The sequence below is a fragment of the Phalacrocorax aristotelis genome, chromosome 7 (genome assembly GCF_949628215.1).
Source record: "Phalacrocorax aristotelis chromosome 7, bGulAri2.1, whole genome shotgun sequence".
NCBI classification, from domain to species: domain Eukaryota; kingdom Metazoa; phylum Chordata; class Aves; order Suliformes; family Phalacrocoracidae; genus Phalacrocorax; species Phalacrocorax aristotelis.
In genome coordinates, this window is record NC_134282.1 from 34,096,860 (window position 1) to 34,119,447 (window position 22,588).

A 22,588-nucleotide genomic window follows, 5' to 3' on the forward strand; every position below is an offset into this window, starting at 1 on the left:
TAGGTCTAAGCTGCCCTGGCAGCCCTGCCACCCACCCACGGAGGCTTACTGAGGGTGGTGCAAACCCATGCTGGCCGGCCAGCAAGTGCTATCTGTGGCCTTGTAGACAGCTACAGCGCTGTTTTACAACAGTATTTTTCTGAGGGCTTTTGCATGTATGTGTGTCTTGAGATCACTGCAAGTGATTCCCAAGTGCTCTGGCCTAAATCTGTCCCGGTAGCTGTCAGCAGATCAATGCTCTGCTAAGTGCAGGCCCGCTCTATTTCCATGAGAAAACGGCTTCTATTAAGCAGTTCATTTTGGTCCTTTCAGCAACGGGTCCACTAAATTTTGGTAGTTGTGTTTTTCTGTCTGTTGCAGCCTGATTTACAGCTTTTAAATATCAGCTCAGATGAAGATTAAGCTCAGCTGAGCTCTGGTTTTGGGAGGGAGAGGAGAAAAGCATTCACAGCTTTTTAATTTTTCTCCTGCTTGCCTCAAATGCCAGGTTTAAAGCCCTAACTGTGACAACATTTCACCCACAGTGCATGAGTGGAAAGCAGAGGAGAGGCTGAAGCTCAGCACGCCCCTGGCATCTGATCCCCCAGCATCCTGCCTTCATCTGACTTGGGTAGGTGACACATGAGCTCGGGTGCTGTTATATTGCTGAGCATATGCCACTCACATGCCTCTGTTGTGCCAAGTCCAGGACTGGACTGGTTTCTGCTGCTGTTAAGTGTGTTAGGAATGCCTTCTGCCCCGTAGTCTGGGGCTGCTACCCAGCTGTCCTGGGGTGTAATGCAATGCAGCTTTCAACCAGGATGTGGGGCAGGCACTGCCTGTGTGTGTGGAACAGCTAGGAAATGTTCAATCCATCAAGTCTGCACAGGGGAGGGGAGGCATCCAAAATGAGTATTTGGACAGTGGCACTGTTGAGAAGGGAGGATTTGTTGTGGGGCTGTAGCGCTCTGCTTAGGCAGGTGGGTTTGATCCAACTTTTATTGCATCAGCAAGGGGCAAATGCTGCCTGCACGGAGTGAACCCATACAGACAGCTGATCACTGCAGCCTGGGCAATGCTGTGCAAAAGTAGTTTCATCTTCCAGGAGAGGGCAGGAGAGAGGGTCCTCAAAAGGCAGTGTTTTCTGAGATGTCTCTATTACTGTTGCTTGGCGCCTGCGTGCTCTCCGACAACTCAGCCTCCTTCCAGCATTCTCGCCGGGACAGTTAAAAGAGATGGGAGCAGGTTTCAGCTTGTACTGTACATACAAATCCTCAGCTGAAATCTGTGAACTGTCAGTTTGATGCAGGCAATGCGTGAGACAGCAAACATCAGAGCTGACTGGGCTGAGGCAATTTCCCAGGATGTCAGTCCTCAGGAGAGAACAAAGGGATCTCTCTGTGAAAAGCAGAATTCAGTTTCCTAATGAAAAGAAAATTAGGATGATTCAAGCATCTTTTATATGCCAGAGCTGGGGACGGGAATTGTTCAAATTGGATGTTGTTGATGGTGGGGTGTGCTGTGATCTTGGTGTTGCAGGTGCCACCAGGACGGACACCTCTGCTTGGGATGCCCCTCTGCAGGGGCTCACCTGGCACTGCCTGGGAGGCAGCTTCCTGTGCCCATGTCGGCTCCAGAGAAAAAGGAAACAAAACAGTGATGCAGAACTGGCTTTTTCACACTTAGGCACATGCACACAGATATATAAGTTCCCTTTTACATTGTGTTCTTTGCTCAAAGCAAGGAGCAGGCCTCATAGGCTCAAGCTGATGCATTCAAAACGGGGCCTGTGTCCTCACCTTACCTCATGTTCCTGCACAAGAGGGGCCAGTAGAGAAGTATTTCTAGTTTCTTGTTGTCATTTCCCATTTTATGGTAAGCAGGAATGAACCCAGGCACCCATCCCTCCCTTCTCCCGCAGTTGCAGGTTGGGCTGTGGGAAAGCTGTGTGCAAAGGATGCTCAGTCAGAAGAGTTCTCACTGTCAGAGCAAGTGGAGGGACCATGGAAATGGCAGTGTTCTGTCAAAACACATTCACAGCAGCAAGCCCTGAAACACGTTTATTCTTAGTAATCTCCTATAAAAACAAAATTCCGCCAGGCAATGGTCACGCTGGTTAAAACTCTCCCTGAAAAAATGCACAATGAGAGCCACCTGATTTTGGCTGAGTTTTGGATATTTTCTTCCAGAGCGCCATTTGCAAAAGTTAAAGATTTTTCCTAAATGGTATTTAGAAACAAGGTGGGTTTGGTTTTCCTTGTGCTTTTTTCCTTTGAGAAAATTAAATGTCTTTTTCCTAGGAAATTTGCGATAGTGGAGTGGGGTGTAGTCAGTGTTTCTCAGCCTGGTCTCTCTACTAACTACTGTGAGACCAGGGTAGACAGGTGCTACGTAGCATAATGTGGGCAGCAGCAACATTTTGGATCTGAATGCCCTAAGGTCAGCCCACAGACCCTTGCCCTGCCCAACATCCTGGAGTGAAGCAGGACCTGGTGCTGGGAAGGGGCATTTCAGCCCCAGCCTTGAGCAGATGCATAAGCCCTCTCCCCAAGGAGACTGTGAACCTTGAGGCTGGATGATGTGGTCAGAGGTTTTATTTAGTTCTGAGGCAGGGCTCAACCTGAGTGCATTTTTAATGCATAAATTTTTAGTGTTTACACTGAGCAAATCTTTGAACCTATGTGGTTTCTGAGGGATGTTTCTCTTCCTCTCTGAATGCATGTGCCATAAATGCTCTCAAAAAATCCTCCCTCTCCACTCTGCTGTTGCTAGCTCTGGTGATGCAGTCACAAACTTGCAGTAGGTCAGGCTTTCTATTAAGCCTCTGTGTCACAGGAGTGTCTTGGGTTTTCACTTTTTAAAAGAAAGTTTTCAGCATCAAGGTTATGTCAAAAGCCTATAAATGTGAACCGGGGTGCTGCAGGCTCCCCATCTCCTGCTGCAGTGGGCCAGAAACACCTCATGAAGGTGGCCAGGAGCAGGGAGGAGGATGTGGGTGACCTGGGGGTGCAGGAAGAATGAGAGGGGAAGGGGCTGGGTGCGAGCAGCTGGTAATGGGAGGAAAGGGATGGCAGCTCTTTTACCAGAAGGTGTCTATCCTGGGAGTGTGCCACACTGTGCACGTCAGCACTTGGTTGGGGAGGAGCAGTACAAGTTGTCAGGTGGAAAACATTAGCTCCCCTGATAAGTTCATTTTGCTGAACAAGCTTCTGGCTCAAAGCAAGTTAAAAATCAGTGCAACAGAACCTGGCTGCCCATGCAGCAGGAAACCCTGCCTGAGACACCCTGCAACCTCACCCTGTCCCCAAAGGGAACCAGCTGGTGCCTCCAGAAGGAGGGGATCTCATGTAGGAATAGCAGCAGTATTGGGGCTGTCCCCAAAAAGTTGCATGGGACAGTGGGAACACTAGGGATGCTCTTGTCTTCAGCTGGCCCAAAAGCTAATGTTAAAAAGGGTGGATGGAAAGAGTTGAGAGAGAACAATGCCGGAGGTGGGGGGGCAAGAGAGGGAGAGGTGTCTGTAGCCTGTTTTGGTAGGTGCTGTTTTGGAAGGTCTGCTCCTTGACCCCAGCAGGGCCAAGAAAAACCCTGAATTTCTTTTCCACACCTTACCTTGCTCCTACCTGGCTCTCTAGATTAAACCAGATTTCTCTCTGTCTCACACCCAGGACTGACAAAGCCATTAACGTAGATTTTTTTTTTTGGTAAGCTCATTTTCAAAAATGAGTATCAATTGTGCAAAATGCTAATAAGCCATGCAGCCCAGGCATGGCACTATGCATGTAGAGGTTGGCCCTTGGTGCAAAGCTGGATGCCAACATCACAGTCCATTGGCTCTGGAGAGCTTTGTGGTGTCGGGGTTTCATATGGGGTGCCTGATGCTTAGGGCTTTGCAGTGCCTGTGAGCCTTGGCAGGAACCGTCGGGGACTATTTGTGGCAGGAGTCTGGGCGCTGTGCTAGTGAGGCTGGGAGGCACTTGAGGCTTTCTAGCAGTTGAACAGCTCTTCCCTGTCTCAGGGTAGGAGTTAGTATCGGTATCATGCACACACAGTTTGGGATGTCATATTAATGTTAAACACAGGGAAGAAGCTAAAGTGAGTGAGAGCAGGAGATGGGTGTGCATAGGAGTTTGTTTCTTTGGGTTTAGGCACTGGTACTTTTTGCTTAAATGCACCCTGATATGCACAAAGGGGGGGAAGGGATTTTAAAAAAGATTTTAAAAAAATTACCTTCCATGAAATCTTTGGGACAGGCTGGTTTCTTTTTTAGAAACTGGCATAATTACTCCTATAAGGCTTTCAGTTCTCCTAGTTTCATCACATTTGGAGAGAGGCAGCAGGAGTGCTCGTCCCTGTTAGCATGGAGAGGGGCTGGGCTGGTTTGCATTCATTAGAGGGAGGCTATCACTGTATTGATACTTGGAGATGGGTGAGTTGGGGGTCAGTGCGTTGACTTGTTCCTATGAATGCTTGTTGGGGACAGACTTGGGGACTCAGGAGGGAATGGAGGCAATTTAGTGATGTATTAGGGTACACTGGGAACACGAAAATTGTCCCTTGTGCCCTGGGTGCTCTGGGCTGTGTACCAGGGAGCATCCCACCCCTCCTTCCTTGCTATGTCCTTTCTCCCACAGATGTGGGGGAGATGGTGGTGGGCTGTGGCCATAGGGACCATGTCTGTCTGCCTGTGGAGAGGGGGAGAGGTGCTCCAGGAAGTGCTCTCCTGATGCTGTTAGGTGTGATCCAAAATTAGCATCCCATTCACTTGCTCTTAGCTGTGTTAGCTCTGTGAAGTTAATAGGGCTTAAAAAAAAGTCTGTCACTGAAATCAGCAGCTCTGACTCAGAATACATGGAGGGAGCAGACTTGTTGAACAAGGCAACATTGCTGTTGTAAACACTGGCCTGGCTGCAGCAGTGCTGGGGTACTTGGCCAAGGTCAGCCCCAGAGTCTGTGTCAGAGCCTGGGAGGGGTCCTTCATTCCCAATTTGGTGGCTAAACCACTGGGCGAGGAGGATAAAGGCATGAGCATCAAACCGAGTCAAACCAGGGAGCTTTCCCAGTGCCGTGCTGTGTTCCACAATTAATCGCTTCCACCCACATTACGCCTTCCCCCTCCCCTAAATCCTTCCTTGCCTGGTACTGGAGTGGGAAACAGAGGCAGCTCCAGTTTTATGAATCAAAGACAATGCCTGCTTTTGAGAGCTGCTGATTTACAGAGCTCTTTGCAAGCATGTGTGCAGTATGATTTCTTATCAGAGCATGGCTCTGGATGAGCCTGCCAAGAGGAGCTGTTCCAGCTCCTGGCCACATCCTGGGGAGACGGGCTGAGTGGTCTTTTCATCTACAAATAAAACAAACAGGAACAAAGAAGGCAATAATATTGACTTTCATCATTGATATTCCCATTTATCTCAGTAATAATTAGTAATTCTATTGCTGCAAGGGTATAGCTCATAATCTCACTGTTTCAGGGGAGCTTATTAATGTCATCACCAACAACAGCCAGGCATAAAGGGCTGAGGAGGGTGGGCAAGGTGGAGGGCTGGGAATGGAGCAGAGCTGGACATGGAGGAAAGAGGCAAGAGGCTGCAGAGGGGCATGTGGATGCTGTAGGGAGTGGTGGAGCAGAAGTGCTGGGGCAGGTAGGAGAGGTGATTTTGGGCATATGGGTAGGGCCTGGGTCAGCACTGATGTGACACTCCTGCTGTGCCTGCGGTGAGGTGGGAGAGCTATGCAGGCTAACTCATGGAAGCTGGGGCTCTCAGGGTCCCCATCACCCAGCCTCTTACTGCCTCCTCCAGCACAGCTGGAGCAAATCCCACTTGCTGTGTTCAGGAGGGAGAGGCAGGTCTGATGCTTCATCATGGTGGCCCAGCAGCAGAGGATGCATGGTGAGATGCAGTCACAGTGCCTTCCCCAGTGGTGTGATGTGCCTCCAAGCTATAACAGCGGGCCTGCCTTGTCACTGGCACACCAGGCAACGTGGGAAACCAGGGCAAGTTCTTGCATCTGTCCCCATCTCCCCTCAGTGTGCCTGTGCCATTCGTGGACAAACTTCCTGCAGTGTCCGGAGTGCTTGCTGTTTGCTGGCACTTCATTAGTCATTCCCTGTCCTCTTTTAAAAACCCCTCACTGCTGTCTGTAGGTGCCTTGTTCTGTCAGAGCCACATATCTGGACAGATCCTCCTCTGTAATCTCAGAGGAGATGGGACACTGAGGTTTCAGCACTGGTGCTGCTGCTCTCCTATGTTTCTATGAAAGCTTTGGCACCTCACTGCTCTGTGCAGACCGAATCAGTCTGGAGGTCCATTTCCTGCATCTATTTTTTAATTGTCCTATTAAGTGCATGTCCTGACCCTACCTGTTGAGGCATGGTTTCCGGTATGCAGTCTCCTGAGCATTGTCAATTCCACAGGAACCACTGTCACAGCAGCCGCAGGGACCAGTGAGCAGCAAATGCAAATGCAGGGTGGTGTTTTTATTAGGATTTAAATGAGTTTAAGGCTGTTCAGAATTACAATGTGATTTGAGCCAGGAGGGGCTTATAAAGCTGGTATGAGTTCATACATTATACAGTAAACGTGCCAAACTCCATGACTCCTGATGAGCACCTTCCTCACCAGGTGGGGAAGGGAGCAGGGCAGCTGCTAGGGCTCAGCCATTAGGTCCCCCGGAGGGAAAGGGCTGTTTGAGGTGGAAGGATGGCTAAAAGGCTCAGCCGTGGAGGTTGCTGGGCAGGGGAGCTGGTCCCTGTTAACAACTGCAAGCCCATGGTGCAGTTCAGGCTGGCATATAATCCTGGGCTGGAAGGTAGAAGTGCAGGGGAGGCTTGTGGACATGTTCTGGGGCAAGGTGCACTTCACCCATGCATCCTTCCCTCTCTGTATAGCTCTACTGGGGGTAGGTAGCAGTGGGTGCTAGCAATGCTCCAGTGCTGGCCATGGTAGAGGAGGCTGTGCAGCATGTCTGCACCTTCCTCCTCCCTGTGCAGCAAGCTGTGGCTTCTCTGAGCACTGGTGCAGGACACAGGGACCCTTCCTTGGGCTGGACCTGGCTCCAGGTTTCTGGTAGCAGGGAGCTTTCTCCAGCCTGTTCAGGATGTGCCAGCCCCAGCTGGCACCTCTGTAGAGACCCCATAGCACCCAGATCACCTGCCTGTTGCACACATATCGTTCATACAGGCTTTAATGGCCATTATTGTAATCTATAGCTCTGTGGGGCTTTGTGCAGAGATGGAGAGGTGGGTGACAGAGCTGTACCTGTGTGTACAGGTGTCCTGGGTCTGTGGGGAGCCACGGTGGGGGTGACAGGTTCCTCTGTCCATTCCCTCAGCCAGGACAAGAATAAAAGGGAAGTTTAAGCTATTGGCTTGGGGTGTTCGTGCCGCACCTCATTCAGTGCTATGTTTTTGATTGCTGAAGGATACAGCTGAATATTTGAATGAGAAATACATGGTTGTATTGAAACCCTAGACAAAATGCCTTTTGTGTCTCCCTGCATGTTTATTTGCGTAAGAGTGTTTTGCTGGAGAAACACGGGAAGGAGCTCAAGGGAGAGGAGTGAAGGCGGGGTGAGAGCATTGGGGAACTTGCACTACAATTTCAGGACACTTAAGAGCCTCTTACTGTCAGTGGCGAGACAGCAACATCAGAGGTGCAGCTCAGGAAATTGTCTGAGACAAATTGCTTCATTTGATGGATCTGTCAGTATCTCACTAGTTAAGTTTCTGGGTTTTTTATATATACACACTCAAAGCACCGGAGAAATCCAGAAATACACATATGCATATATACATGTCTCTGTATCCATAGTTATCTCTCATAAATTAGCTAGCAAGCATGAAGGAACGTTATCAGCCTGCCTGGTGCTTCTAAGCAGCTGGATGTTTGCTCTTAGGTGTGGGGAGCAAAGGAGCCAGGCCACCTCTCAGGGTTCCTGCTGTGAAGCCACCAAGGTGCTTGCTCTCGTGCCAGAGAACTGGCAGTGTTTGCAAGTGCTGCAAGAGGGAGCATCTCCCCTCCTCCCCAAAAAGAAAGGTTTCACTCACTTCTGAAGGTGCTGAGGGAAGAGCCTTTGCTGATGTGTAACATAATGCTAAACAAAGCTGCTTTCCACAGAGAGGGAAAACTGTTGCTGGTGCCTGTGAGAGAGGTGAAGGTGGAGGTGTGGTGGTTAGCAGCCCTGCTGTTCCGTCCTACTTGGAGGAGAGATGGTAAGCCAGGTCTGCAAAGGGACCCTGATAAAAAGGCCCATTGGTGGCATTTGGGTAGCAGTGCGGGACAAGCAATTGCACAGCTCTCCCCTCCCCATGCATCTGAAACAGTGCAGACTCCCTGCTTTGGATGGCCCTGCCCATGCCAGCAGCTCTCGTTGCACCATCTCCATGGTGAGGATGCAGGAGGAGGGCAGCCAGGATGGTGTTGGCCCACAGATGATGTGTGCTGCATCCAGCAGCCCAGATCAAAGGGACCTCTGCCAGCAACATCCACCAGAAAGCCTTTAATGCCTAGCCCTGGAGCAGTGAGATTTACTCAAGGGGCTCATTTCCTTTCCTGAACATAAAAAAAAAAAGTCAACTTGGCATTCAAGAAACTTTATTTAATACCTTCTTATTCGTTTAAGCTTAGCTAATTGCAATGCTTTTCGTTATTTTTATATACTTTTTTGATTCATTCCTACTTTGTCCACATATAATCTTTGTTCTTTAAATCCATTTTATTATGGGGAGTTATTGCCTGTGCTGGTTCTCTGGGAGGATGGGGGAAGGAGGATGGGTGTCCTGGCTGCACCCATGTGCCAAAGCTTTTGGTAGCTCAGGTGAGACCAGCTGGCCTCAGCAGATTGAAACAAGATATTGCAGAAGCTGCTGCTTGTCCTTGTGGTGGTGGTGGCTGAGAAAAATGCATCTTCAGCAGCAATGGAAGTTTGCAGACATGACTGTGTTTTGCTGAATTGTTTGTTTGGGGCAGTAAAACAAATATTAAAATGGCCCAGGGTTTCATTCTGTTTTCTCTATGAAGTGACTGCCGTTTTGCTTCAGAAGGAAAACTTTGGTTGTAACGTTCCTCAACTTTGATGTTAAAGAAATGGCTAAGTCCTTATAAATGTCCAGATGTAATGTGAAATGTTACTATGCTTCTCTACATTATAGATTCACCAGCATTTAACAGAAGAAAACTTCTTCTGTTAAGCTAATTCTTACTGAATTGTCAAAAATATGGAGAAAATAATTGCAATAATAATAATTACAGTAATGATAATGTGCTTTCACAGCCCTGGCTTTTACCACAGCTAATTGTGCTCTTTCATTCCTCCTGTTCAGTGTCTCAGCTGTCTCCACTCAGACCTTTCCCCAGGCATGGTAGGTCCCCACACAGCCCCCCAGTATGTGACCTTGGACCCAAGCTCCCAGCAGCCCTGGCCCTATTATATACTGAAATGACCAAGTCTCTCTGGAGCTGCCCCTGCCCCGGATTAGCTGCATAGATGAGCTCAAGTTTAAGCTGTACCTGCTTCCAGCCTTGCCCCTTGGTGCCGGGGTGCCCTATGGCATCCATACCCCACAGCCCTGGGCCCTGGCCTGCCCAGTACCAGGTCTAAACTGTCCCATCAGGCTGCTCAGCATTCTCCAGAACAGAGCATGCTCTGCTTGGCTCCCTGTGGGGTGCCACCCCACTACCCACCCAAACAGATACTTTCAAGGCCAGGAGGAGTTTGCAGCCTCCCTTTCCTCTGCCCAGTGTGATCCCTGCTCACCCTGTGCACACAAGGACCAGCAAGGAGCAGAGCTGGGGAAAGATGTCAGGAGCTTTTACAGCATTTGTGGGAGCCTATATAAAAGGATGCATTTTCACTCTCCTGCTTGTCTGCTTCAGTCAAAATACAATGCCACAGCTAACAATGTTTTGTGTCATAGCAGACCACAGCAAACTAATGCATGGGCTGCTGCGGTAGGTGCTACATCTCTCTGTACCGCAGCTGTCCTGAGCCCCTACCACAGCCCCTGGGGCTGCCTTCACCCATGGCCCCCGGGAGCCCACAGCTCACCCTGCTGTGAATCATGTCTCCCACTGAATTGTAGCTCCTTGTGGGCTCTGCTGTTCACAGGTTGCAAACCACAGCCCTGCTGGGCTCATCTCCCAGCTGGAGCAGCAGCTCTCTATCTTCCCAGTGTGAGACAGAGCACACCCCTGTGTGCTTGCTGCAGCCCAGCTAAGCCCACTGCAGGAGCAGGCAGGCATCTCTAACCCTGGGAGCAGTACTTGGTTGCGTCGCTGACCTCTTTCTGTTCAGTAGACCTATGTGTGTACACATGCACACGCATGTACTGGAGTGCCCTTGAGGTGTCTGGCACCTGGTGTCTCCATCTTCATTATTCAGAGGCTGTAAAGGACATCTCTGTTTGCCTGTTGCTCCATGGGCATGTTGCATGACATGCTGGGGACGGCTGTGTGGCTAGAAATGTCAGGGACCCAGAGATGGTGCCTGAGGTAAATGGGGGGCAGTGGAGGTTTGTACGCTCAACCCACTGACCAGACTGCCTTAGATAGGGCAGAGTGATGGCTGTAGAGCAGGGGCTGTGCTGAGAGATCCTTAGAGGTGAGGGGAGTTTGTAGGGACCTGTGTTCCCTTTCATCTTCTCCAGTGTACCTTCACCCATTCTTTGGCAGGGCTGATCTCACCTGGACACCTCCTCCTGTTGAGGGGGACCCTCCATTTTGGGGATATTAGGCTTTCTTCTGCTGCTGCGTTGGGTAGCAGATGTTCTCTGCGTGCTATGGAGAGAGCAGTGTGTGTGTGTCAAGCCTGATCTGTGCACAACTGCTTGGACCTGGCATAGGCTCACAGATGTTTTGGGTGAGCCTTTGCTATCGTATTCCCGCTGCACCCACCTTCTCCCTTAAGTCAGTGCTACATCTCCTTCGGAAATCTAGGCTGAGGCTGTGTGGTTGGAAGCTGTGGCAGTGTGGCTGTGGAGATAAGTGTCTGCCCTGACTTACAGCAGGCTGGAGGGTGTGTTTGCTGGGGAGGTGGATGTGGGTGACTCTGCCCTCCAGCAGCACTGCTCCATGATCAGCACTGTCAGGGACCATCCTCTGCACAGTACTGTGTCTTTGTTCAATATCTGCAAATTGCTCATTACCCAGGACTCTGCTCTGTAAGCAGGGCCTGTGTACAGGAGCAGACAATATAAATTGTGAAACCTCAATGCACTGAGCCGTTTCCATCAGAGGCTTTCACACCTTTTTCCTCTCTCTTCTTTCATTTCTCCTTGGTTAGAAAGATATGGAAACATGTCTCCTGAGCTTTGATTGTGAGCTTGCCACCACCCCTTGCCTCTCATTGGTGCGGGCAGAGCAGCTGATGGGACTGTAGGGATGAAGCGCAGCCGCAGCGGAGCTGCGAAACTCCTCCTAGAGCCAGCTGGACCAAGGCAGAGGGCACCAGCTGTCTCCCATCCCATCCCCCTGAAAAGTCACTTGCTTTTAAATGCACTGGTAGTTTAAAATAAGAATAACCTGCTCCAGGGCTCCTTAAACCATAGAATTAAATATGGTTCTGGTCTCTAGGCAGAGTCTGACTCTTCAATTCTAAATCTGCTCAGCCAAGCGAAATATTGCAGGGGGAAAGAAATCAATATTTCTCAGGCCCAGCACAGAGAGGAAGCTGGCTGTGTGTGGCTGCAGGCATGCAAGTGCAGATGTGCGTGCACAAGTGCGTGAGGCTGGGTGGGAGTTTGTAAGTGGCATGTGTGAGCACAGCAGGGAGGAGTGTTGCTGAGAGACAGGGGATGGGGAGGAGGACATGATGTTTGCAGTGCCAGAGAGCTGTGCATGCTGCTCTGGGAAAGGCGTGGGTGTGAGTCCATCGCGCTGGCATGTGTGTCTGGGGACACAGCTGGGATTCTCTCCATGTGGTTCCCAGCAGTGTCTTTCAGATAAGGAATCACAGCTTTCTTGGTTTCATGATGTGTAATTTAGTGGCCAGTGAGAGGCTGTGAGCTTGTGCAGGTCACCAGCTTGTCCTGGTTTCTGGTACATGGAGCTGAGCTGCATAGAAGGGATTAATCAGGGTTTCTAGCTGAGCAAAGAACTCCTACCATGACCTGTAGACCCCATTGTTTGGAGAACAGCAGTGTTTCAGGTAATGCATGGGATGTCCCTTCTCTCACTGTTGGTTGTGGATGTACTCTATCATGTGGAGGCGTTTCTGCGTGGTGGTGGGACCCTGACCCCAAGGACTGCTCTGGATGCACAATGTGCTGTTGTGTGGCCTATGTCAGTGTGCCCTGGGGCCAGGTGCCCTGGGCATGGCTGTCCTTGCCCAGGGGCTGCCTCTTGCCCGGAGGACATGGGCTGCATGGGGAATGGCCCCTGGTATCTGCTCAGGAATAAATGCTGAAAGTTCCTGTCCTTCCCTGCAAAAAAGGACTTGAGCTGTAGCTAAGGGCTGTAGTTCAGGGGAAGATTAAGCTGATTTTGCCAGGCCTAAGCTCTTGAGGTGGTTTCTGTCCAACCCCTCTCCCCACCATCACTGTGTGCAGAGTCCTGATGTTCGCCCTCTCTGCCACTGTGTGTCCTCCACAGAGCATGGTGGTGGGAGGAGGGAGCTGTGCAGCTGCATTGGGATCAGGAGCAGAGGCGGATCTCCATCTGCAACAGAGAGGGAAAGGACAAATGTTATTGACCTGCTCTGGCATCTGACCAAACCACAGACACTCACCCCTCCCAGAAAGCCTCTCTGATAGCTTAATTCCTTAATTGCTGTCTGTGATCAGGATGTCAGCTCTGGCTTTCCTCCAAGATATGTCACTTCCAGCAGCCCAGGGCTCTCTACCACCTCATTTGGACACTACTTTCAGCTCACCCACTCGACTAAATGGAGAATCTCCCATCTCCATGCAGGCCACCTCTGCTGTCCTGAGGGCTTCATGGCAAATGTTGAGGGTGCCCAAAGTGTTGAATGCCAAGGCCAGACCCCCAGCTCCAATGCTGTTTTGTGCCTTGGCCAGAGAGCCAAGCGTTGCACCTGGACCATGTGCTTTGAGGTCCCAGCACAGTGCCTGGAAGAGATAAGCTTCTCAGATGCCTGGTGCTGGGCTTGGGATGGAGAGCTGGGGAGCTGGCATGGCAGGGTGCCTGGAGGTGAGGCCCCAGGAAGGGATCCAAAGGAGACCTGCACTCTCAGGGGTCTGGAATTGGGCTAATAGGAATTCCCAGTGGCTCCAGACATCCAGCTGAGGCAGTTGTGAACGCATGCAGCAGGAACTTACAAGCTGCCATGCAGCAAGGCTCTATATCTCAATAAGCAACACTCCAAGGCAGACCTGAAAATAAATATTTGAAGAGGAAATAGTACTTTGTCTTCTATTGTCTCTTCTCCTTTCCTCTCTCTTTCTCTCCCCCTTCTCCTGTCTTTTACGTCTGACTGAACATGAGAGTTTGTTGTTAAAAGGATTTTGTTTTCTTGTATTTTTTCCTTTTTCTACTCTCCCAATGAGGAAACTGCATGAGCTGCACTATTAACAATTCAGACCTGTACAGCAGCAAGGGCTGTCTTCATGCCATCTTGTCCATGCCCAGGTTGCTGGGTGCTTTTTTTTCTTCTCTGTTGCTTAGTTTGTTTGCTATGATAAAATACAACTAGGTGTCTGGTTTTTGTGCAGGGAGCAGAGATATGATGGGATGGAACTGTCTGAAAAGAAGTCTGCAAGTGAGGTTCAGCCCAACCCTACAATAATTTTCCTCATTCTTGGTAGCTTTGGCTTCATGCAGGGCAAAGCAAACAGGGTCAGTGGTGCCATGAATGATACTGCTCCTGGTCCCTGTTGGCCTTCATGGGAAAGGTTAGAACTGGGCCAGGAGGCGGCATCTGGCCTTGGGCCTTCCTAGAAAAAGAGGAGTAAGGGACTCTTAAGCTGCAGAAGGATGTGAAGGTCAGGGCTTGTGGCACTGCATGTACTCCAAGTCAGACAGAAGGTAAGTTACTGAGATGGTGGATTTTCATGCAGGATTGGGAAAATCAGCCTCTCATCTGCCACCAGCTGCTAGCTGGGTAAGCAAAGAAAGGGAAGCCCCATACAGAAATGGTGCATGCCCCATGCAAGTTGCGGTGGGACTGTCAGCAAGGCTCTCCATGGGCAAGAGCTGGTGAAAGTGGGGATGTTGTGTGCATAAGTTGGTCCTGGCATGGAGAAGTGAGTGCAGAGTCAGCCCACAGGCTGTATGATCTTCCCCTCTGTATCTGAGGATCTGTGGGCTGGGAAAGGAGCATTGGCATCATCTAGAGCCCTCCTCTGAGTATGAAGGGAAGTGTTAGGAGAAATCAAATGTAAAAGTAGAGGTGAAGAGTGGTAGTGAGAAGCGGAAGGGAAAGACTCCAAAGAGGAAACAGGACTGAAAAATGCAGGGGTGTTTAAGGATATCTGAGGCATCACAGGCAAGGGAGATAGTCCAGGGAAGGTATAACTTTGAGACAAATCTTCTCAGCCTGGCTGCAAATGTTTGCTAAGCTCCTCTGCTATATTTAGCAGCCTCCATGCCCTTTGGAGAGTTCTCCACACAGATGGTGGAGGAGCAGCTTGCCAAACGGTGGATGCTGTGCTGCGTCGGAAGGGGGTGCCCAGTGTTCAGGGAGAGAAGTTTAATGTCGGCTTCGCCCTTTCAGCAGTGAAGTCAAATAGTTAGCTTTGCTGCCCAGTGGATGGGGCTGCCAGATGGCTAAATATTTACTTGTAAATTAGCAATGGGAAACATGAGATGTAAAGCCCTAAATTGAAGAAACACAGGGCCTGGATTGGACTCTTCCTCCTGCAGAGGGTGGTCTCTGCAGAGCAGGGTTGGGTAGATGCATTACAGGAGCAGCACAAGATCTCAAAGCAAATAAACATGTGGACTGCGCTGCCATGTCTCCCCTGTTCATTGGCACAGTCATGGGCCATTACTCAAGCAAGCTCAGCCTCTGGCTGTGTTTGCTTTAAACCAATATGCAGAGAAACACAGCTTTTCTCTCTAGGAAAAAAAATGCTGCTTGTTCTGTATCTGTGCAGTATCTCACTGAATGGGGTATGACTGGAATGAAATTTCCAGGCACTAATGCAATATAAGTACTCCTAATTTGTGTGTGTGCATGTGTGGGGATAGGCAATGTAATGATCCTGTGCTGCATGGCCCTGAGCAGCATCCCATACTGTCCTACCCTTCTTGAGCAGGAGCTTGCCTGTGAAAAAGCTTCACGGCTCATTTTGGGGTATCTCTGCATCATGCCTGATCTGAGGCTCTGTGTTGGGGTGGAAGGTGGGGAAGGAAAGTGTGAGACATGCTGAAAGATTGGGTGGGACCACAGGGATATTCACAGAGAATCTCACCAAGGTAGTGTTAATGCTGCCTCCTGTGAGTCCTCCCAAACCACGGGGCTGTCCAACTCCCTGCTCTCCACACACCTCCACTTCAGAGGCATAAGATAATTTTAAAAACAAGTATATATTAAAACATTGGCTTCCTTTTATTTGCCATCTGGAGCTGGAGCCTAGTGTTTTCATGTTCTCCGGTGTTTCTGCACAGCCAGGAGGGCTGGCCCCTCTCCCCTTGGTTTCTAATGAAAGCCAAGCTTCCCGTGTCTTAACTTGACTCCAGGGGCTGGGGCTTTGGGAAGCTCTACCTCTGTAATACTGGCTATAAAAATCATAAGAGCTGGCTATGCTGCTGTAAAACTTTTATTGCTGTGTGAAGAGGAACAGCCAATCCTCCCTCCCTTCTTCCTGTCCGTGTGGCTCCCCAGCTCTCACTCGGCTCTGGGGGCTCTGAGCCTTTGTGCCGGATAGCACAGACTGCATCCCATCTCCCTCTGCTCCTGCTTCCCTTGATCCCCTCCCTGTCCTGCTTCCCTGCGGCTGCTCTGCCACTGCTCTTCCCGCGTCTGGCCTCTCTGTGCCCTGCCGGCAGGTCTGCTCCTGTCCCCTGTCCTTGCCAATGTTGCTCGGCTGCTCGGCTGCACGTCAGCCCTCCGTTTGCGGCATGATCAAAAGAAGAGCTGTAACAGCTCCCCGTGTGGTTAGCCCATCCATGCGTTTTGCGTTTCATGGTGACTAGGAGTGTTGTCTGCCTTCCCACACCATCTCCTACTGTATTTATAGATTACAGCAGCATTATCTGTGTGGATGCAGATTGTGCATGACGGTTTTCTATAAATACAAATGCTCTGTAATTATCGCTAGAACTATTTAGCCTAATTCAAAGGTAGATTAAATAATGAATGTGTGTGTGATATGCCTGTCGACATCAACAAATGGAAAGAGACATCTCTGGATGCGTATCTGGAGGTTTCCCCAGTGAAGAAGTTGGGGGAGGGAGCTGAGCAGCTGTGCTGCTAAATGCCTCTCATAGGGGTTTAGGCAGCGCGGTGTGGCCCAATGTGCACTCTCTGCTCCACAGTGGGATCTTGGGGACAGAGAAGTACGTGGTCCAGGAGACACCATGCCAAGGAATGGACAAGGAGGACTGCCACATGCAGAAGCCACTTAGTATTCAAAGCTACCCATTGCTGTGCATCTTCCCCCTCTGCTTTCATTGTGCCTTGGGAGCAGCAGGAGGTAATTTCAGACTAGGCTGCTGAAGGAGGGCAATGGACGGTGCATGATAAGGCTCCCCAAAGCTTCTCAGCCCCTTGTTTCATATGGTAATTGATTTTTCTCTGACTCCATGCGTGCCCTGGTGTGTTTCCCTTCCTGCTGGTCTCTCCCTGGCTGCAAGCTGGTCTGCAGCAGAGCCCTTTGGGGATGCTGGCTCTTTCCCTTGTTCTGGCTGTGCTCCTGCCCCAGCTCTCCCTATGAGAAAGGAGGAGGGGAGCTTTAGCAACATGAGTCCAGGGACAGTCCCCTGGTGGTTCCTTGCTGAGGATGAATGTGGCTTTACCAACATCCCACAGGGGCGCAGTGAGGGGACTCTGCATAGCAAGGCAGGAGTGGCATGATTGGGAAGAGCCGTGGCACTAGCATTTCAAGGAGAGGATGCAGATATGGCAACCTCTAAACACTGTGTGTGCCCCAGGAGGGGAGTTTGCAAAGACAATAGAAGGACAAGGTAGATGTCATCACTGCTTTTAACACCGGAACCTCTGTCTCTCCCTCCTTCAGCCTCTCCCCAGGCACAGTGAAGCCCTGCCACTGCTCGTGGGGAGTAGCTCCATTAGCTCACATGTGGCTGCTAGGTCTCAGCCCTTTCCTGGCTCCATGTCACATCACAGACTGCTCCCCTGCCCCAGGGATAGTAGCGTCGAGACCAGTGAAGAAGTGGAGCTGGGAGGAAGGGCTCCATCACAGTAACTAATAACTGTGTGCTGACAAATTGAATTATACCTTTTCTAGTTGCCTGCACTATTGATCAGAGAAAAGGGTTTTTTTTTTTTTTCTTTTTCCTTTTAAGTTACAGTTGTAGTGTCCTGGGGGCTTATAATGAACTAAATAAGGTCAGGTTAGCAGAAGAATCAAATATACTCTGGCAGCAGAAGCATGGACTTTTCGTGGTGACACTGAGTGGAAAGGAAAGCAGTGGCGGAGCAGTCAGCGGCTCCTACCTCTCAGTGCCCTGGTGCATGGGAGCGTCCCACGCAGCCTCCTGCTCCGTGGGAAGGGCAGCGCTGAAGCAGAGGGTGGGCTCGTGAGGTTGGCAGCATGGGGCCAAGCAGGCAGCTGATAAAGGATGAGCGGAGTGGGGTGAAACCAGGCCTTGCTGCACCAGGCAGTGTACAGAGGGCTGCTTGGGTGATGTGAGTGGGCTGTGGGGGAGAGGCGATGCAAGGGTGATTGTGCTTGGCTTGATCCTGAGCAGTGTGGTAGGAGCTGGGGGCGGTGTGGGGAGCAGGGTTCACCAGGGTCTATCTGCTGCCTCCCCAGCTCATGTCAAACTGCATCCCCCAAGCTGCTCGAGTGGCTCCCACCCTGCCTGGGAGGCTGCTGAAGTGGGCAGAAGATGCATGATGGGGTATTAAGGAGCTAGGATTTGGCCACACGCAGCATTTGCCTAGCAGCTCCCTGTGGGCTCCCTGCCTGGGGAAGCTGATGGTGTTTGGTTCTTTGCTCCAGTGCTGGGATCCTGCTGTGAACTCAATTAAAGCTGTGTTGGGAAAGAGGGAATAAATTATCCAGATGAAAAGGATGAGTAAAAAACATGTGCAGAGAAATGCCAGCCCACCTTTGAAAGGCTTTATCAAACTCGGACACGTGTCACCTTGGCAGCAGTGAAGCTGCAGGGAAGGGGGAGGACTCCCTGGTGTCCCCCTCTATGTCCCTACTCCTGGGCTGGGACCAGGGACAAAGTGAGGAAGGACTGTTGCAGAAGCAGAGGGTTGAGGTAACCTGTTGGTGCCAGACTTGGGACAGAGGTGACGGGTTGGAAAACCAGCTTGAAGCTGTGCTCAGGTAAAGGTTTGCAGTGGTAGTAATGTCTGCCTAAGAGAGGAGGGCAGCTGCAGGCTCAGTAAGTGGCTCTTGTGCCCCATTCTCTGTTTGTCCAAACACCCAGCCATCTGCCCTGCTTGCCCCCCGCACCTTTGGTCCCCGGTCTGCGGCTTGAGTTGCTCTCTTGTGTTGCTGGCAGAGGCCCACAGCTCTGGGTAAAGGCTGGATTTGCTGCTCAGAGCCATAAACATTATAAAGGGAGCAGCTGCCATATGGCAGCAAGCCCTTCTGCCACCAGCCTTGACACCCAGCTACTGGTCAGCTGGGGCTGGCAGATAAACCTTGTGATGTTGGAAAATCATTTTAAGAGGCCAGGACTAGTGCAGGCTGGATCTGGCCCTGGACTGCTAGCTGGACAGACCTGCTCGTCGAAAAAAGGAATCCAAGGGCAGTGTAATGCAGTGGCCAACTCTGCAGCCCTGGGGCTGTGCTTGGAGGGGTGAACTGAGGGCAAGTCTCTCAGTGAGCAGTAGAACCAGGGACTTCTACAACTTGTTTCTGTATAGCTCTGTTTACAAAGACCTAGACTGAAATCTTGGCTGCCCCAGGGTGGATCTGGACAGTCTCCAGAGCTGTCTGTGTGCTGGCAGAGCTGCTGTGCTCCACACCATGTATTTTCCTACTTTGCACACAAGTCCTCTCCCTGGTGACCCAGGAGACCCAAGCTTTGGAAGCAAAGGCTCTGCCTGGGCCAGCTCCCACCTGGCCTGTGTCCCCACCACTGCACTAGGGCCTGCATCTCTTCTGGACTTCACTGGACAAAATTCACCAATCACAGGCAAGGACCAACAAACTCTGTACTATCATCACCTGTCTTAGCATATGGGGTCTTGGTGGAGAAACACGCTCATCTCCCATAGTTGTCTGTCTGACCTGCTCCTTTCTGCATAACTTTGTGTAATACAATGGCCCCTCTTGGTAGCAAGCTGTGGCCTCCTTGCCTCATTAGCACACTGGAACCGGAGACTTGATGCAGGGTTTGGACATGTATGTAAGGCGCTTGTTCATGCTTGGCAGTCTGCAGCACTGCTTGTGTTTCCATCATGTCACCAGGACGGTGAAGTGCTGGTCCCTTGACAGGTGCCTGTCATCCAGTATCTTACCCTGGTTGCTCTACACCTAGCCCTGAAAGCCAGGGTGATGGCAGGAGAGCTGGGTCCCATCCTGCTCAGTGTCCCCTAGGGCCTGCTGTGGTGTGACCAGCAGCCAGGGGACACTGTCTGGGTGCAGACCTGATATCTCTGCTTGTAAGTGCAATCTTCCTTCTCCTGCACTGCCCTGCTTGAGAGTCCAGCCACATCGGGTACTGGATTAACATTCCCAGCACAGTGTCACTCCATCACCATTTCTATTAAACTCATTTGCTATCTAAAGGAATTCATTTTCCACTTTGTTTGCCCATGATAAAAAAAAAAAAAAAAGGCCTCTGATCTGAGGCCCTGGTGATTGGGGCGGGGGGGGAGCAAGCACCTGAGCAAGGACCTGGGTGCATGTCCCTTCCTTCAGGCTGTGTGCTGGGAGGAGGGAGGGCATTCCCACCATCCAGGCAACGAGATGCCCCTGTCTCTGTGTGCTTCCACCATGCTCCTGGAAGGAGGAGCTGCCAGCTGCAGGCGCCAAGGTTAGTGCTTGCTTTCTCAAGCAAAAACCACTGTTTCACCCTAGGATGAGGCTTTGCAAAATCAAATTGTCCCTTTTTCACTGGAGATATCCCTGGACTACAGGAAACTCTACCCCCTTCCAAAAATCAGGTTTCCCTGGAGTTTACAGCAAGTCCAGGGAAGGCAGAGGCAAACTAGGTTCTCTCCACCGGCTCCCACATCTCCTTGTGTGTCATATCCTTCAGTCAGTCACTTTGCAACAGGCTTGAGAGCTGGATTTCTGCCCCTGCCTGGGGTTCAGGGCCTGTGTGTGTGTTTGGGTGCATGAGGGAGGGGGGAAACAGGGGTGGGGGGTGCCAGAGGGAGGAAAAGTGTGTGTGTGTTTGTGTGCATGTGAACAAAACCCTTGTGTGTGTGATTTCCCTCTGGGGACCATGGGGCTCCTGTTGACCCCCCCTTCCCCTCGCACAGTTTACCACTGAGCCTCCTGGCATGGGCATCTCCTGCCGGAAAAAGGAGCGAGATGCTCTGCAGCCCTCTGCACCACTGCTTTCAAGGTCGGAGGCTGCTGGTAATTGATCTACAGCCTTGCTATAAATCTCGTGCCGAGGGGAGCCTTGCCTGCTGGCTCTCGACAGCAGCATCCATCCTGCATGGCTTGGCCAGCCCTGTTGCCAGCAAGGGGGGCTTTTAATCACTCCCTGCCTCTGCCGGACAGCATTCAGGTCTGCAACTGGCCTTGCTGGCTCCCAGCTCTGCCATGTACCCTGTGCTGCTTGTGGCTGCCTTTACAGGCAGTTCCTTCTGGGGTCAGCTAACCCTTGTTGTGATCTGCAGCCCCAGGGCAGGAGAGCATGAGTGACCAGCATGGGGCCTGGGATGCAGCTGCCAAGTGGTTGATCTAGTGGGTTTGGAGTCTACAGCATGGCCTTGGGTGCCCCACAGGACCCAGTGTTTAGAGTAATCTCCTAGCAGGTGGGAAATCTGGCTCTGAGGCAAGCAGAGGAGGAGTTGGAGTTGGCATCCACCTACCTGGGGAGCCGTTTGTTATGGGGGGAAAAGGAGCTGGGGGGAAAGAAGGGCAGTGATGGTGACCATCAGCTGTGGAGCACTGGGGCTCAGTGCTAGGCCACCCTCCTCACCTGGTGTCTACCAAGCCCCAGGCCTGAGCAGTTGGATGCCAGGCTGGGCCCTGGCTGTAATTCCTGTGCCTGATCAACTGCCACGGTCAGAGCAATTGAGTCTGTTGTTGTCAGCATGCATGCTTGCTGGGTGTAGTTCACAAATTGAATTGGAGCCCCTGTAAAATGACAGTCCTTCATCAATGCAAAATGTTTCCCTTCATAATAATCATTTGTAACTAAACAGCAGCTCTGTCAGCGATCATGGCAGCTTTCAGCTCCGGAGCAGGTGCTAACTTCAAGCCCTCCTCACCCGCACCATGAGCAAAGCTCTGCTCTCCCAGTCCCTCCCCATGGTATTGGCCCAGCCACCTGCCCTCTTCGCACAGAGCAAAGGCATATCCTGCTCCATCTGGAGTGAAACCGGTTCCCCCCCCCCCCCCCCCCCCCCCCAAATCCTTTCCCAGAGTCACTGGTACTAATGGAGAAGAGGAGTAATCAAGCCAGTTTAACCCCCCTGCTACCTGTGACTCTCACTGCAAAGCCTGCTAATGAGGGAGCTCAGGTTGTGCTAATTACTCTAACCCTAGCAGGCCAGATGAGAGCACCAGGAGTTAACTAATACTCAATTAACCCCTGGTTGCTTGTGCTGATTTCCTATTTCCAGCAGCTGTCAGAAAGTCAACATGTAAATAGCAACAGGCAGGAGGCAGATAAAGCTCCATGCAGCTGGGGGAGCTGGTAACTGCCCTTGTGTGGCACAGGAACCATCCAGCCCACCCACACAAGGGACCTGAGCCCACACTGCTGAGCTTTTTTGGTACTCTTGCCTAGTGGCTTGGGGCATGTTGGAGCCTCTCTTTGAGGCAGCAGCATTAGGTCCTGGGTGCCTCTTTGGCCCTTAATGACCTCATCCCTGGAAGCACCAGCACAGCCAGATGGATGCAGGAAGCTCCCAGCCCTGTGCAAGTGGCCAGAGCAGGCAGGAAGGAGAAGCCAGGAGGGATTGAGGTCATCTGGAGAGTCCTTCACCAGGAGCACAGCACACGTTCTGTGACTTTCAGGGAGCTTTTGACCAAGTTGTTTCTCATGCCTGCAATGCTGGTGGTTCCTGAGACACCTTGGCTGTGGGGCTGGGATGCTGTGGGATGCAGAGGGGCTGGGGTGGCCCCAGATCCCACTGACGCACTGAGCTGCTGCCCAGAATTTGCCCTGCAGTTGCTATGGTGACATTGCCATTTCTTACCTCGCCAGGGGGAAAAAAAGCCTCCAAACATTTAATTCTGTAGCCCACCTGGGAGCCTTTTAAACTCCCCATTCGGTGTTTGACATGTAATAATTTTTCTGCTTTTAAGATTATCCTAAAATGCTCATTCTCTTTCTCTCTCGTGAAATCTCAGCAGTGGAGCCTCAGAAAAAAATCAGCA

At 51.1% G+C, this 22,588-nt stretch overlaps 1 protein-coding gene across 3 annotated transcripts in view; it reads left to right on the forward strand.

Annotated features, from left to right (window-relative positions):
- The window catches only part of LINGO1 (leucine rich repeat and Ig domain containing 1), a 164,470-nt gene that overhangs the window by 99,108 nt on the left and 42,774 nt on the right, over window positions 1–22,588 (forward strand). For all 3 annotated transcript variants that reach the window (XM_075099929.1, XM_075099928.1, XM_075099926.1), the window contains one exon: window positions 525–610. Coding sequence is in view for 1 of the 3 variants with exons in the window: in XM_075099926.1 (XP_074956027.1) it covers window positions 525–610 (86 nt within the window). In the remaining 2 variants the exon portion in view is untranslated. The remainder of the gene's footprint in view (window positions 1–524; window positions 611–22,588) is intronic.